Source organism: Myripristis murdjan, chromosome 6 (genome assembly GCF_902150065.1).
Source record: "Myripristis murdjan chromosome 6, fMyrMur1.1, whole genome shotgun sequence".
NCBI lineage: Eukaryota > Metazoa > Chordata > Actinopteri > Holocentriformes > Holocentridae > Myripristis > Myripristis murdjan.
The window spans coordinates 22,232,507-22,247,896 of NC_043985.1; the positions used below are offsets into that span (position 1 = coordinate 22,232,507).

At 44.7% G+C, this 15,390-nt stretch overlaps 1 protein-coding gene across 6 annotated transcripts in view; it reads left to right on the forward strand.

Moving 5' to 3' along the window:
- The first annotated feature begins 1,580 nt into the window (after window positions 1-1,580).
- Window positions 1,581-15,390, forward strand: part of frmd4a (FERM domain containing 4A) — a 67,674-nt gene continuing 53,864 nt past the window's right edge. For 4 of the 6 annotated variants that reach the window (XM_030054665.1, XM_030054666.1, XM_030054667.1 and 1 more), the window contains exon 1: window positions 11,481-12,615. In XM_030054665.1, coding sequence (XP_029910525.1) covers window positions 12,448-12,615 — 168 coding nt within the window. In that variant the 5' untranslated portion in view covers window positions 11,481-12,447. Of the gene's footprint in view, window positions 2,134-11,480; window positions 12,616-15,390 lie in introns of those variants that run through there. The other 2 variants (XM_030054668.1, XM_030054669.1) reach the window with 1 other exon arrangement.

Sequence of the window (15,390 nt, forward strand, 5' to 3'; positions counted from 1 at the left end):
AGATCCCTCGCGAAGATAGTCAGGATATGTCTCCCAAATCAGCAACGGCAGTTAATCTCTGTCATCCAGAATCTGAATTAACATCACACTTGAAACACACACATCACACACAGCACCAGCAGCAGCAAAAGACGGGGCAATATTAGTTTTCATTCCTCCACTATGTGCCATCTCCAAGACCTGGTTGCCTGCACTTTGGGGCCGTAGATATTGAGTTTATAAATAGCCCTCTGATATTTCTCATGTAGGCCACACACACACACACACACACACACACACACTGATGTGGGCTAGGGTATTGAATAAATAATGCTTAGTGAGGATTACCAGTGCAGATGATTTTCTCCTGTATGCACAGCTTTAACACAATGTGCATGTGTGTGTGTGTGTGTGTGTGTGTGTGTGTGTGTGTGCGTGCGTGCGTGCATGCATGTGTTTGTGTGACATATACAAGATCATGTCATTAAAGCCGTCTGGAAACCTCACTTGCAGAAATGATCTGGGGGATGGAGGAGGTTTGCTTGGTTGCTCATTTAGACTTGTGGTTTTAATCTGGTTATATTATATTGACCCTGCATCACATCTTTACCTCAACACCATGGTAGCAGTCCAGCCAAGCTAAAGCCTATTTTTGCTAGCCAGTGGTACATATTACCCTAAACAGATGCTTGCTCATACACACGTAAGGTTGGACTTACTGTACATGTGTGCACGCATATGTACATACATCTGTGTATGTGTGCTTGTGTGTGTACATGTGTGCATGTATGTGCTGATCCACTTTAGTTAATCAGCTGACCGTTCAATATCGATGTGCAAGAGTCACGCTGCTCGGCGGTGAGTGATGATGAGAATATGACATTAAGTCACTAGCTGCAGCTGTAACTCACTAGTCCAATAGCTTTAATGGCCATGTAAAGACCACCATAGTGGACTCAGAGAACTGACTCAGCGGCACGGGCTGCTGCCCACCACAGCTCTCAGTGGGGAAAAAGACCTGAAGGTCTTAAGCCTTGGAGTCAAAGTCTGTCATTTCAGAGCTTTGTGGAAAAAGTCTTCCCTTTTGGATGGCAAAATTCAACCCAATTTACATATTTATGGATTGCACAAGATGAATCGTATGATAGTCTGGTCCATGTGTACATCTGCATATATATGTATGTGTGTGTAGGTGGGTTTGAGTGTGTGTGTGTGTGTGTGTGTGTGTGTGTGTGTGTTCCCTCTTTGTGTCCCAGTCCAGACAGTGCAGGGAGAGAAAGCTGGATGTGGGATTTCAAAGATAATCTCCCTTCCAGATGGCAAAACATCCCATATTCCTTTTGAGGTTCCCCACGTGATCCCCTGTAAGGGTTGGGGATGTGTGTGTGTGGGGGGTGTGTGATGGGGGTGTGTGGTGGGGGTATATGCTCACACACACAATTATTATGGGATCACGTGACGTATGCGTATGCTAATAACAGCCGTAACGTCACATTAATCCAGTGACCTGGTTAAGCCCCCAACTAAAGGAAGGGAGGGAGAGAGGGAGGGAGGGAAAGGCAGAGTGAGAGAAGGAAAGAGAGAGAGAGAGAGAGAGGAAGAGGGAAGCAGTGCAGAGGGAGAGTGAGTAATAAAGAGAAAGCCGGCAGCTACAGCCAGAGAAGGAGAGGGTAAGAGAGAGGAGAAACAAAGCGCGCTCCCTCTCCTTCTCCCTCTCCCTCACACACACTCACACACTCATTCACCTCGTGAGCGGCAGAGTGGAGCGTAGCTAAGCTGAGCAGAATGGACAGTGTTTTAACACACAGGGAAAGAGAGGGCGAGAGAGGCACACACTCTCCGGTGTGAGAGAGAGGGAGAGAGGGAGAGAGGGAGAGAGGACAGGTCCAGGGGCTGTACAGCCTTCATAGATTAATCTTTCCACACTTACGCACGCGCAAGTTCGCGTGAACCACTACCAGGCTGGACGGGACGGCGAGGACACCCACCTCACACCCACACACACTCCACACACACACTCACACATCCATCCCAGCAGATACACGCACACTGGAGCGTACAATGGTGGTCCAGGGTGCAGTGACGCCCGGTCGAACCCGCAGGCTGATGCTTAAACTGCCTGTGGGGACTCTGCGGAGGAACAGTGGAGAGAGGGTAAGACTCATCAGCTTTCACACAAGCTTTCCCTCCATTTCTCTCTCTGTGTCTCATTCGGCACCCCTGTCTCTCTGTCTGTCTCTCTCTCTCTGAACCATGTCTTGCTGTGCTGTTGTGTGTAAGTGGGATTTAAAAAGGTCCTTGGCTAATCCAGGGAACAGTATTAGATTTGAGATGGTGGAAGGCAAGGCAAGAGCAAAGCTTTTAATCTCTGTTAGTGGACAGTACCTCTCTGTGTATGTGTGTGTGTTTCTCTTTCTCTCTTTCTGTCACTCTGAGGCTGTCAGCCCTTCGACCGCTCGGTCTGTCTCTGCCACTGCTAATGTATTCCAGTGCTGTCCTCTGTTTTCAAGGTTACAGGGAAGTCTCACTGTGGGAGAGCTGTCTTTGAGTGCAGCTTGTTTGGCTGCTGCTGTCGAGGGAACTGCACTGAATTAGTTAGACAAAAGTTTGTTTCCTTTTTTATCAAGCAAAACCATGCATGGCCTTGCCTCCAGCTTGATTTAAAGCACTGTGTCCTGTCCTGCTAGGTCTTTGACACCATGGAAATCAGTTTGTCTGCCAGGCAGTAGCACTCTGTGTGTGTTTGTTGTTGTTGTTTTTTGGTGGCTTTGAGGTAGCTTGGGCTGGAGCTGGTGATAATAAACCCCAGCTTAGACCATGGAATGTGTGTTGCAAGGTTAACATTTATGTCAGTAACGTAGACAGGCTGTGACCTGCCAGTGATTCACCTCATTCACTCTCCAGCAAACTTGTTTACACCATGATGAGTGAACTGCGTGGGTAGTACAGATGATTTTGGGCGGCACACAGGTGTGCAGCTGTGTGTGTGTATTTGTGTGTGTAGGTGTATGTGTGTCCTACCCCATTCCATTCACACTGTGCAGAGGGTTAGTTCTCTTTCATGTTGAAAATGCACTGGTATTAAGTGAGTCAGACTTAAGTAGAGTGATTGTGCAGCTGATGAGCGAGCTGAGCCTACAGCCCGTCCAAACTAGCATTCCTAAGCTTTTGCAATATCACAAGGCGCTTATGGGATCATAGTGAATTCAATTTCATCTCTCTTTTGAAATCTGCTTCCACTAGATGCAATGTGACTTTAGTTTAGTTCCATTAACATGCATCTTTGAGTGAATGCAACATCTAAATGTCACAAGCTGTTGTGAGAAATGCCACTCTCTCTGTGTGTGAGTGCATACACAGGGGATGCATTCATACACAAACACGCAGGCTGTACATGTGCACAAATTATACAGTGTGCTTTGATTGAATGAAAACATCTTGCACTCCATTAAGGCCAGATGAGAAGCATGAGAAGAGAAGAGGAGACATCTTACACATCCCTAACCTGCCTCAGCACAAAATCTCGTTTCGAACATTTATCTCACCCCACATCGAAAGACAACCTGAACATAACCTGGTTCCCCAGACATTTCTCCACAGAAAATGTTTTTTTAATATTCAAATGACCTTGAAGAAAAGACACCTGAGAGGAAACGAATCCCCACATGACACAAGGGAGGATTTTGGATATGCACTCATGCTTTCAAGTGTCACTGGTGTGTTTTGTGTATTAATTAATAAAAACAGTCATGGTTGTGCTCAAAGCCCTGTGTCTGCAAGCATCCAGCATGCTGAAGTGTCCTTGAGCAAGATAGTGAATCCAGCTTGAAGGGAGTAGCTGACTCTCATGGTCTCACCTGCAGGGGGGCAAGTGAAAAGAGATTTGGGTATTTTGTAGTAATATAATGAAGACATCACATTATTCCATAATAACATGTCATTTAGATGCATATTCCATCTGAAAATCTTGTTTATCTTCAAATGAGTGAAAACAAAATTGCCAGTGGGATGAGATAATCTCACTTGATTCCAGTGCTAACCAACTTGTATTGTGTCTTCTCGATGCTGCTGGGCTGATCTATACAAAAACTGGCATACATTACATATTTATACCCAGAACAATCCTGAAACAAGTGAAACTGCATTGCAAGCAAGTGGGATTATCTCATCCCATTGGCAGATATTTTGTTGTAAGAAAAACAAGATTTTAAGACTGAATGTGAGACTAAATGGATCGCCAAAATGGAGAATTTTTGCATTGTACTAAATGACTTAGATTGATTGTGCAATCAATAAGTGCTGTGTGATCAAAATGGCCGTGGGTGATTCTTTGGCTGAAGGTTACTTCAGCACGTTACCACGAGAGTCTCTACAATATTCAGTGAGGAGAGCCTGACAGTCTGTCATGTGAATCTGTGCTGGACTGAACCAGGCTGTAATAATGGTGCCTGACTGGTCGTACTGAGGGGAATTGAATATTCACTGTCATTTAGAGACGGGGAATTGCTATTATTATGCTGCTCTAGACTGGTTGATTGTCTGGAACTGGTGTAAACGTTCACAAGTGCACATGCACATACACAGACAAATCACCCACCCTAATGGAGAAATGCAGATTGTCTCAAACAGAAACAGAGTGAGGTCTCTCTCCCCTGATTGTATGCTCTTTTTCAGACTCCCATTCTTCTGCAGCCAGCTGTGTGCAGACAGACCAAGGGGGATTTCTTGTGATTTACATACACTCACATCAGCTCACCAACCACAGTTTATCATTGTGTGGTGGGGAAAAGACTGAGTGGATGAATGCACATGTGTGCTTGCCATGTAAAATAGCAAATACATCTGTTTGAAGAGGTATTCAAAATATTTCTCATCTATCATCCTGTGCAGGCTTAGAAGAGTAAATGTTCAGGCAAATCGACAAAGATGTTTTTAGAAGACTTTCTCCATACGCACTTAATGACTCCTCTCTTTAGTGATGACATGTGAACAAAGCCCAGGTGCTGCACAGGCTCTGAAGGTCTGACTCCTCATGAAAGGCTCCTGTCTTCTGGAATATGACTTTACCTTGAGGTATCCTTAGTGAGGCACTGAAATACTTTCACTTTCTGAACACAGTCGCAACTTTGTCCTGCTCTGACTTGTCATGTTAGGTAACTCCGCGCTATTGTCCCATCAGTCTTATGCAACTGCCATCATGGGCTGTAAAGAGAGTTATCTCCGTGCAGTAAAAGATATTGACCAAATCTGTATCTGTCTGCACTTCACCAAGCGGAGAGAGGAATGCTTCACATGTTCCAGGATTTTTTTTTTTTTTTTTTTTTCAGGGAGCAAGTGTAAATATGTAGAAATAAGGCAGAATAATGCAGATCAGCCAACAAGATATCAACAAGAAAATGTCACGAAAAGTCCTCAAACATGCGGATTAGATTTGGAAACAAGTCGGATTATCTCATCCCACTGGCAGAATTTTTTCAAAACATATGATTTTAATGGTTAATATGAGATTAACAACTTTTTCAGATGGACATTTTTGCAGTGTAGTTTTATATATATATATATATATATATATATATATATATATATATATATATAAATATATCCCAGAGCCATTCCCAGTAATGATGAAGAAATTTGTAATGCACATCGGGACCAGCTTAATGGGTTCCTTCAGACCCATTAGTTCTTGGTAACTAGTTGGAAACATATTGTTAGGATGTATCCTCCAGATTGTTTTTTACCCTCCAGATTGCAGAGTGGGAGAGATGGACCATTTTCTCATCTGTCCCTTGTCACCAGTCTAACGCAGATGAATCGCCTCGCGTCTGAGTCAGTAGTTTCTGATGGATGTGGGTTTCTATCCCAGTTAATTGAGTGATATCTACAGGGAGAACATAGCCATCTTTGTTCACGGTCAGCAGCTATGACACATCTGAACAAAGCACGCCTCGTTAACCACGGAACAATGGAGGAGGAGACAAACTTGATTTTGCTCTTTTCCTCACTGAGTTACTTAGTTTTCTATACATCATTTTCTCCTCCAGCTCTCATGGCCCAGGAGTCCTGTTGTCATGTTTCTCTGCTTCCCTCTCTCTCTCTCTCTCTCTCTCTCTTTCTGACTCCCCATCTCTCTCTTTCTCTCTCTCCAGGCTCATACATACTTCAACCATGCAAAGCAAATTACAACATGCCTCTTGACATGTGGTAACTCTTGGTAAAAGTAACAACATCCTAACTGCTTTTATCAAGCGAGGGGTGGCTAAATAGAAAAAGTGAAAGATCTTGAAAACTAAACTATTACACTAAAACGGGATAGAAGGGCTTGTAGATATAGTGTTAGTAAAACATTAGTTGTTAATGATAAATATCCACAGCTCAGAGCACAGTTGGTGTTGACAGTTCAAGACAGCTCCTAATAGGGGATGTTTTCTATTTAGATTAGCTCTGTGAGTGGGTTGAATTAGGATTATCCGCCGCCTTTGTTATCCCGCTATCACGATAAGCTGCTCAGCCCTTTCCTGTGAAATTAAGAACAAAAACAACGCCAAACAAAGGGTAGAGAGGGCGCGAGAAAAAGCGAAAATGTGGGGAGGGGAAGACTTCGAAACAGGAGAAAAACATTTCAATTTCTAGGCGGTTGAATCGCTCTCCAAGGAAACATGTTGTTGTCGGGGGCACCGCAGGGGACCAAGGGTAAGGGTGGGGGGGTGGATTACTGTCAGAGCAGGGGTAGTTCACACACACACACACACAGACTCACAGACACACACATACACATTCATGATGAGAAGGGAACGCACACAGACAATAGCACGACTGTAACTTACCACCAGGCCTGTCTGCTGGTAGCTGTTCATGGTGAGCTGGGAAAGCTCAGGCAGGAATACTAATCGATGCTCATTACCTTTAAACATCTTGTCTGCACCAATCAGAGAGAAGGTCAGCGCTGGACTCTGGCATTCTGTGGATCAGGCCCTGTTTTCATTACCCTGATCTAATTGTCAAGATGTTAGCGTCACCATTCATTTAAAAATCTTTCAAATAGGATAGCTTTTTTTTTTTTTTATTCATTTTTAAAGGAGAAAAAAGAAGCAGCCTATCCAAAATGAAGTTGCATGGTTTTAACTGCTTTTATAATGAAAGGTTGTTGGCTTACAGTTACCAAATATCACTTCAGAGCACTGGGTGTTTGCCCGTGCAGTTTTGCTCTGGCTTGCTACGATATATTGATTCCCAGGGATCTCCTCCTTCCTTCTGCCCCGAGGACTGTAGATGAGAGAGCTGTGGTCAGGCCGTCCAGCTCAACACACAAAGACTGAATAACTAGAATAACTGGAGCCCGGCTTCTGAAGGCCCCTCTTGCACCACACCCAATTTGGGATGAAAGGGGACCCCCCCCTTCTCTCCCCAAGGCAGCTCACAAGGAAGAATGTTTTTGAGGGGTTGGTGGATCAGGGAGACTCCCACCCTCCATGCCCCACCACCACACCCTCCTCTCTTTCATCACTCTCTGTTTTTTTTTTTTTCTATCCCCCGTCCAAAAACAACGCAGACCTAGACACCCGGCACAGCTGCATGCGGGTTTAAAGTAAATCTGTGTGGAGAGCGATCAAACAATGAAGAGATGATTGCCTACTGACTGTGAGTGAAGGCTGAAGGCGCAGCAAGCTCCTGATAATGTGTTACTGGCTGGCGGCTCTCCATGGAGACATTTTGCTAGTAGGGTAGCTATGGTGAGAGTGGCCGGCTCTGTCCCTTGCCAACATCTCTAGTGTGTAGGTGTATGTGTGTGTGTGTGTGTGTGTGTGTGTGTGCATGTTTTGTTCCCGTCTTCCCCTGCCTTCATGCTTAGCTCAGAACAGATCCCTAATTACTTCACATATTCATTACTCAATTTCCATTCTCAGACATGACTGCATGGGATCATGTAATCACACACATACATTAATATACAGACACACACACACACACATACACACACACACACACACACACAAAAGAGGAAAGAGAGAAAGACAGGGTGATGGGAAGGGGTCGGCTGAATTCCATCTCCCCCAAAACAGGATGTGGAGACCCCCTAAATGTGCCTTAAATATCCCAGCACAATCTGTGCCCTTTGTTAGACAGAGATAACACGACTCGATGAGAACCAAGACACTGTGACTCACTCATATGAAGGGGTTTATTCATAGAATGTGTGTGTGTGTGTGTGTGTGTGTCTATGTGGGTGTGTTTGTGTGTGTGTGAACGTCACTATGACAGAGAGTTAAAAGAGAGGGTGGGAGACAGAAAGAAAAGAGATGTGCTGCAAAAAAAAAAGGTAATGACTTCCAAGAAAACATTGGAGCTACCAGTAGAGTGTCTGTGTGTGCATGTGTGTGTGTGTTTGCATGTGTTTGCATGTGTGTGCGTGCGTGCATGTGTGAATGGAAAAGAGAGAAAGTGGGAAAGGGTTAGAGAGAGGGAGAATGATGCTGTTCCAGTATCCTGCTCTCCCGTGGGTGTGCTGCAGTAACATTGTAATCCTCATTAATATTTATCTGCCAGGCAAAGTGCAGAGAATGATTAGGTTGAGTGTGTGAATGTGTGTGTGCGTGTGTGTGTGTTTGGTGAGTGGGCAACCGTGTGTGTGTGTGTGTGTGTGTGTAGCATGTTAAAGCATATAACAGCATATGAAGTAGGTCAACATCTATACTTACGAGAGTAAGGAGTCTTGATACTTCAAAGGTTTGCATCATGGGACACCCATCACATACACATGCACACACTGTAAACACATCACGCTCTTGTTGACTATTCCAAGCACACACACACACACACACACACACACACACACACACGTCAATGTAGAAACTGATCTTATGGCACAGACAAACACGCAACCTCCCTGGTTCCTTCTCCCTCTCTCCCCAGCCACATGACATTATTTCATTGATTTTCCTCCCCGCACCTCTAATACAATCACATTAAACGAGATTGATCTGAATCTAATTTCAGACCCGGTCCACACACATATGTCACCTATAATCTCTGTCACGGTGACAGTGGAAAATGAACACCCAGAGAGCAAAGTACGCCCACAAAAGCCAGGAGCAGGTTTATTGTCACTAATAATCAGAGGGTTTGGAGACATTTGTTTAAGAGAATGCATGTATAGCATTTATTATTTGCCATGTACACTTTGCACTCTCTTGTACTCAGCCTTCTGCGTACATGAGTTTGTGTGCCAGTGTGCCTCCACGAGAATGTTCCTGTGAATTTATAGTGTCTGTGACCTATTTCCCTCCACTGCTCTCTCTCTCTCTCCGAGTTGTCTGAACTCTAGTATAACGTGCCTGAGAGAAGATCAGAGTGAGAGAGAGATTGTGTGTTCTGAGGCTGCAAGAGAATAATGAAAAGAGGAGATAAAGAAGGGAAAGGGAGAGTGAAAGAGAGTTTACTGTTGGATTTCCTGTTTCCCATCCCTGTGTGATTTATACGGGACTGTGATGGCTCCAGGATCACACACTCAAATCGGAGTGTGTGGGTAGTTTGTCTGGATTTGTTGCTTATCATTTATGTGTGTGTGTGTGTGTGTGTGTGTGTATGTGTGTGTGGAATAATAGTGCTTTTCAAAGAGTTCAAAGAGACCTGGGGTCCTTGAGCAGCTTCCAGGGGCCCTCTACAAAATGAGGAATAGTTTAATTTCAGCATAGTAATTGTTATAATACAAAAAAAAATGTAGTCAGCGAGTCAGTACTTTACCTTTATTTTAATCTCACCATTTTGTCAGTGTTGTCATGTCTGGCATTTAAACAAATTAATACATAACACAAGCCAAAATAGCTTTTCAAATCAAGATCCCTTGAGCAAATTCATTTCAGATGGGGCCTGGTGGCTTTGAGATAGTGATCTTGTGGTTCCTGAACATGAAAAATATCCCAAACCGTGTCTTCTCTCTATAGTATCGCTATGGTAACAGTCGGCCAGCTGACACTCTGGTGCTGAGTGTATACATCATGAAAGCCTGCGTGACCTTTCCCATGATTCAGCAGGACAGTGCACACACATAGAGCCATGGGAACACCTCCTGGCACCACAACAAATATTTACACCCCTCCTAAATTACAGTGGCTAAGAGGTGAACTTCTCCGGCTCTCATCGCATCATCAGGCAAACCAGCCACTGGATCACCCAGTGGAAAATTGACACTGCAGGAACGCTACACATTCCTCATGGGTTTCTCAAGATGCTGAGGGGAATAGAGGGCAACCTTGAGGCCCTGAGATAGAAAGAAATTGGAAACTGTTGGCTTGAATCAAGGGAGCTGGGACCATATGGTTCTTGAAAAAGTAAAATTAAATGGATGCACGCTTATTGCCCAAATGATTCGGTAAATGTTTAAGGGGGAGTTTGGATTTTGTGTACGGTTTAGCGATGAACCTCTGGCAACCTGTTCAATTAGCCATCTGTGCAAAACAGACAAGGAAGGACAAGAGCGGACGAAGGAGAGGAAGAGAAAGAGAGAGAGGGGGTGAGAGAGAGAATGAAATTTAGATCACTCCCACTCCTAAGGCACCACCTACGCCACAAGTAGTATTTTCCTATTGTTGCACAGCCAAGAATATCTTCTTTTTTACATTTTCCAATCTACAATACAACAGACGTTTTACACTGTGGCAATAATTTACCCTTGTGTACACTGATGCTCATTAACAAACAAATGTCATGAGCGTCACGGTGCAATTTCTTTGCACGCACACGCATGCACCGACTCAGCAGTACAGCGGTGACCCCTCGCATCGATCAACCCCCTCCATGAATCAGCGTGGGCTAAAGCCATTCAATCTGCCCACTGAACAGATGGGTTTAGTGGGGAGGCAAAGACTCACTGTACTGTACTGAGTTATTGAATTCCCTATTGATCAAGGCTTTCTGTTGAATTGCTGATGAAAGTGGAAAAAATGAATCAATTCAGAGGTATAAAACTATTGGGCAGGCAAAGCTTTTTTTTCATGTTCTTGAAAATGTTTAGAGGGACAGATAAGAAATCCTGGGTGAGTCAGAGGCATCAGGGGACAGCTTTTGGAGGAAAAACAAATGACTGTCTTTCATTGTGTTGTATTTCTAATTCATACCACACATGACACAAAAAAACACTGATTTGTGGAGCAGTTGCATAAACCAAGAGTTTAACACAGATTGGCATGGGTATAGGCACAAGCTTGGCACATCCTGCGTGTGGGGGTTTTGTTGCCTCCATGTGGCCATTGTTTCAAATTGGTGGCTGTAAGCTAATGTGAGATAAGCTTCATTGTGGATTGTAATCTCAGCTGAGCTACTGTGTTTTTCTTAGATACCTAGTCAATCATATTTACCCCGTTTCCACATTCTGCAGTATGCAACAATACCGTGCCTTTATAGTATAGCTGGCAGAGGATGGCAGATGGGTCTGGGACTCATGACTCATGATAGGCCAGATTAGGATACTTCATTGTGGGAAATACTGGTTTGTGGGGAAATTTTCTTTCCTTTAAAGATGCATTGGCTGAAATTCCAGTGTTAGACAGGAAACACACTGTGTCATCTCTTTGGGGAGCAAATGTCAGCATCTTTAACTTCAATGGCTGTGTTAGTTGTGCATGTGTGTGTGCGTGTGCGTGCATGTGTCTCTTTGTGTGTGCGTATTCTTTTCAGGCTCAGAATAACAAGCAGGCATATAGAGTGTCCAGTTGAAGCAATAGGTGTGTGAGAAGGTGTGGAGCCTGTAAGCACATCCCTCTGTGCACTAAAAGAGAGAGAGGGAGAGAGCAAGAGAGAGAGAGTGCTGTCATCTATTTTCTCTGCCTAGCACTTGTCTGGTTGCTCTCCATGTCAGCTGCAGTGCTCTGAGAGCGCATATCGCTTTAAAAACAACAACCGGAGAGGGGAGAGAGTAAGAGACCAGGCTGCATTTCCTTAATGGGAATGTTTGTGTTTGTGGCGCTCGGACTTCTGGACAGCATTCCTTCAGTGAGAAGAGAAGAGGGAGAGGAAAGGAGAAGGGGGCAGAGAGAGAGAGTCAGCAGGGACTACTCTAGCTGTGTGGGACTGGACAGAATGACTAGCAAGGTTTGACCTTGAGGAGGCATCAGACCGCTGAATCCCAGGAGAGTCCGGAGGGACAGAGAGTGGGACAAAGGCAGGGGGGCATGAGGAGAAGGAGGAGGAGAAAGCTTCATGGTTCACCTGTCTCTCTTTGGCTCACGTCCTGGGACGACCCAGTGATCTGCTGGAGCTAAGTGGTATCAAGAGGACCACAGAAGGTAACACCTTCTCATTACCTGGGCCTCGCTGGATTCTTACCTGTCACTGCTCACCTGTGCAAATAACTTTAGATTTGTGAGTGTATTACCTGTGGATATAACACTAATATCAGCTCATATTGCTGGGCTTAACTCTGGAGGTAAACCTGTGTGCTGCCCCAGAGTCCGAGCACTGAGTGCAGTGATGGAGGCAGTCTTGTTAGGTTTAGAGGAGGCTGTCTTCACTCGGCAGGGTCTCCTGTGGACTCTCACCTCCTCGGCCCTCCGACGCCTCCGTGTGCAGGCCAGGAATCTTCCCACTCCTCTGCATCTCATTTACACACACAGGTGTGTTGCACGACCACTCTACCAGGTAGGCTGCACCTCAAATACACAAAAAAAAAAAAAAAAAAAACATGCATAGACATGCTTGTGCAGTGAAACATGCAATAATATACATAAAATTTGTTCCCACTTTAAACCAAAATATTTTTCCTGGCTCAGTGTTTCACTCAGCAGTGGCACTCCACCTGAAATAAACTGTCATGGACTTAATCTCTTTTTACTTGCTGTGTTCCCCTACACAGGATGATGTCTGATATAGGGCACTGGTATGAAGGAATTAATCCACAGTTTGGGACAAAATGAGACAGGTTTGGAATCAGCAGCTGATCTGCTGGCGGACAGGTGTTGCTCCAGACTATGGATCAGAGCCAGAGACAGGGGGCAGGGTTAAACATGACTGATTTGTTTCATTAAGAGTGGGGGACAGAACTGGGTTAGCTGCTGTAGTATCTATCCCTGGAAGTGAAATGGGACAGGAAAGCTGACATAGTTTTATGCCACACTGTTCATGTGCCAGGCCAAGGACTGTATTTGTGTATCTGTGGGCATGAGAACAAGCTGGTGTTACTATGATGCATGAAAGTGTGGTCCCCCTTCAAGTTCATCTAATGCAGTTCGAACATTGATTTGCTTGTTGTTGCTGCTGCTGTGTGGATTTTGTTGTTTTCGCCTTTGTTTGGGGGGGGATTCAGGGATTCAGAGCTTTTACAGGACATGGTGTTGCTAGGATTGTCACCATGGAGCTGGTAACCGTAGTCCTAAGTGTTCCTATGGCTGTCTGAAAGGGGAAACTTGCACACACAAACATACATAGACAGTGTTTTATGGGCTCCACAGCCACCATGCAACCATCACCTTACACATTCATCTCCCTTACCTCGCTATTGTTTCACTATCAGTATCACCTTGAGTTAAAAAAAACATTTCACAGGTTTTCACGGTGTCCAGCTGGTCTTTGCTCATTGCAATTGTGTGCCTTTTTGCATAGTGCTTGGTGTTTGTCTAACTGTGATTCAGCAAAATGGTTGATCAGTATTCGTCTCGCCATGTCTGAATCTGCACTCAGTGCTTTCAGTGAGCCATTAGTATTCCTGAGGCATCTCACCTGCCCTGTATGCAGCTGGCAGCACCAGGCCAAACCAAACTAGCACAAAGAGAGCACAGACTCACCCAGCCTGTTGCTGTATGGCAAAAAGCACAGGAGACAAACAGCCATACAGTATGAATGAAGAGCTACACACACACACACACACACACATACACACAAGCATCAACACTCACACCATTCGCCTTTTCCTGTCTTTTTGCTCCAATTCCCCCTTCAGTCTCATGAGAGGAATTTGCCGGATTGTTATTGGGACTTTTATCTTAATGTGTGCTTTTGTGTGCGAGTCCTAAGTTTAAGCGTAACCTTGCAACCCTGAGGGAGGAGGAACACAATCAGCGGAAAGTAAAATAACAGGCCTCCCTAAGACACACGCCTCATGATACCCCCTCCTAACTTAGAAAAACACACAAACTTTTAAAAGGGACCACCCTAACACCTTCCAAACAGGGGTCTTTGAACGCCCCCCCCAGGCAGTCACTCTCTGCCAGAGTCCTTGATGAGCTCAAAACAATGTCTTCCCCTGGGTTAAAGAAGTGGTATGGTCCAAGGTGGAGCGGTTAATAGTGGAGGGAGTTGCAGAGGCAGGCTAGGAGGGGTCAATGTGTTTGCGGTCTGCAGGATGGGGATATCCCTGGCTCCCTGCACTGCCTCTGCTCTCTGCTTCCTCTATTATTGTTAATGAGATACCCAGTCCCACACAAATGGCACACAGACAAAGGAGAGAGATAAACCGATAGAGAGCAAGGGACTTAAGAATACGGTGTTACTCCCACAGCCCAGAGCTGTTTTTTTTTTTTTTTTTTTCATACTGCACCTACCTGTTTTGTTGTCTGTTGATTTTTTCCCTACTCCTGTCTCCACAAGCCTATTTCAATTTCACATCTTGAGCCTGTTGTCTTTCCTGAAAACACATTACTCCTCCTGCTCTGACCTAAATTTGCCCCCACCTCCCTTTTTCCTCTCTCAAATTTTCATTTTATTATTTTTTTTCCCCTCACTGTTTGCTTTGCCTATTTCTTTTTCATTCAGGATAGTTTTGCATTGCCAACAGGCCCTCAATCAAAGCACTAGCCGTGATTTTTTTTTTTTTTTGCTGCGCCTAAGTGTGTTGTGGTGATGATTCTGCAGTTCATGTGCTTTGCGTGTTGACCACCCGTGTTACACCCTGCATGTGTGTGAAATGTGGCATTAACTAGCGGATTGGAATATGTGTGAAATCCTTACTTGCTCACACAGCCATGGTCTTTCTCTCTCGTGAGAGAACACACCACTGTGTTCACACATTCCCACATCAGGCAGAGTAATGTCAGCTCAACAGCCTTCAGTCACACATTTTCTCTGGGGGCACGGCCCTTTAAATAGGGTTAGCACCAACAGGCATCTGAGGGCAATGTTGTGCTGTGCTGTGTTTTGGCAGTGTCTCCTGGTAATTGTTTGTCATTTCTCACCCTGCTTGCCATTGCATTTACATCACTGTTGTGAAAAACAACACTGTTGCCCCTGCATACCCTTGACTAGCGCTCTCCTCTCTTTTTGTCAAGTTTCTATAAAAGGACACACACAGGAAGCCAGACCGCCCCCCCAAATATCACATAAATTATTTATCTAATGCAGTTCTCAAGCGTTACAGACTTGCTACAAGCCATCATTTCATACTTAAGTTTATAACGGGACATGTAAAGTTGTTCTTAAACA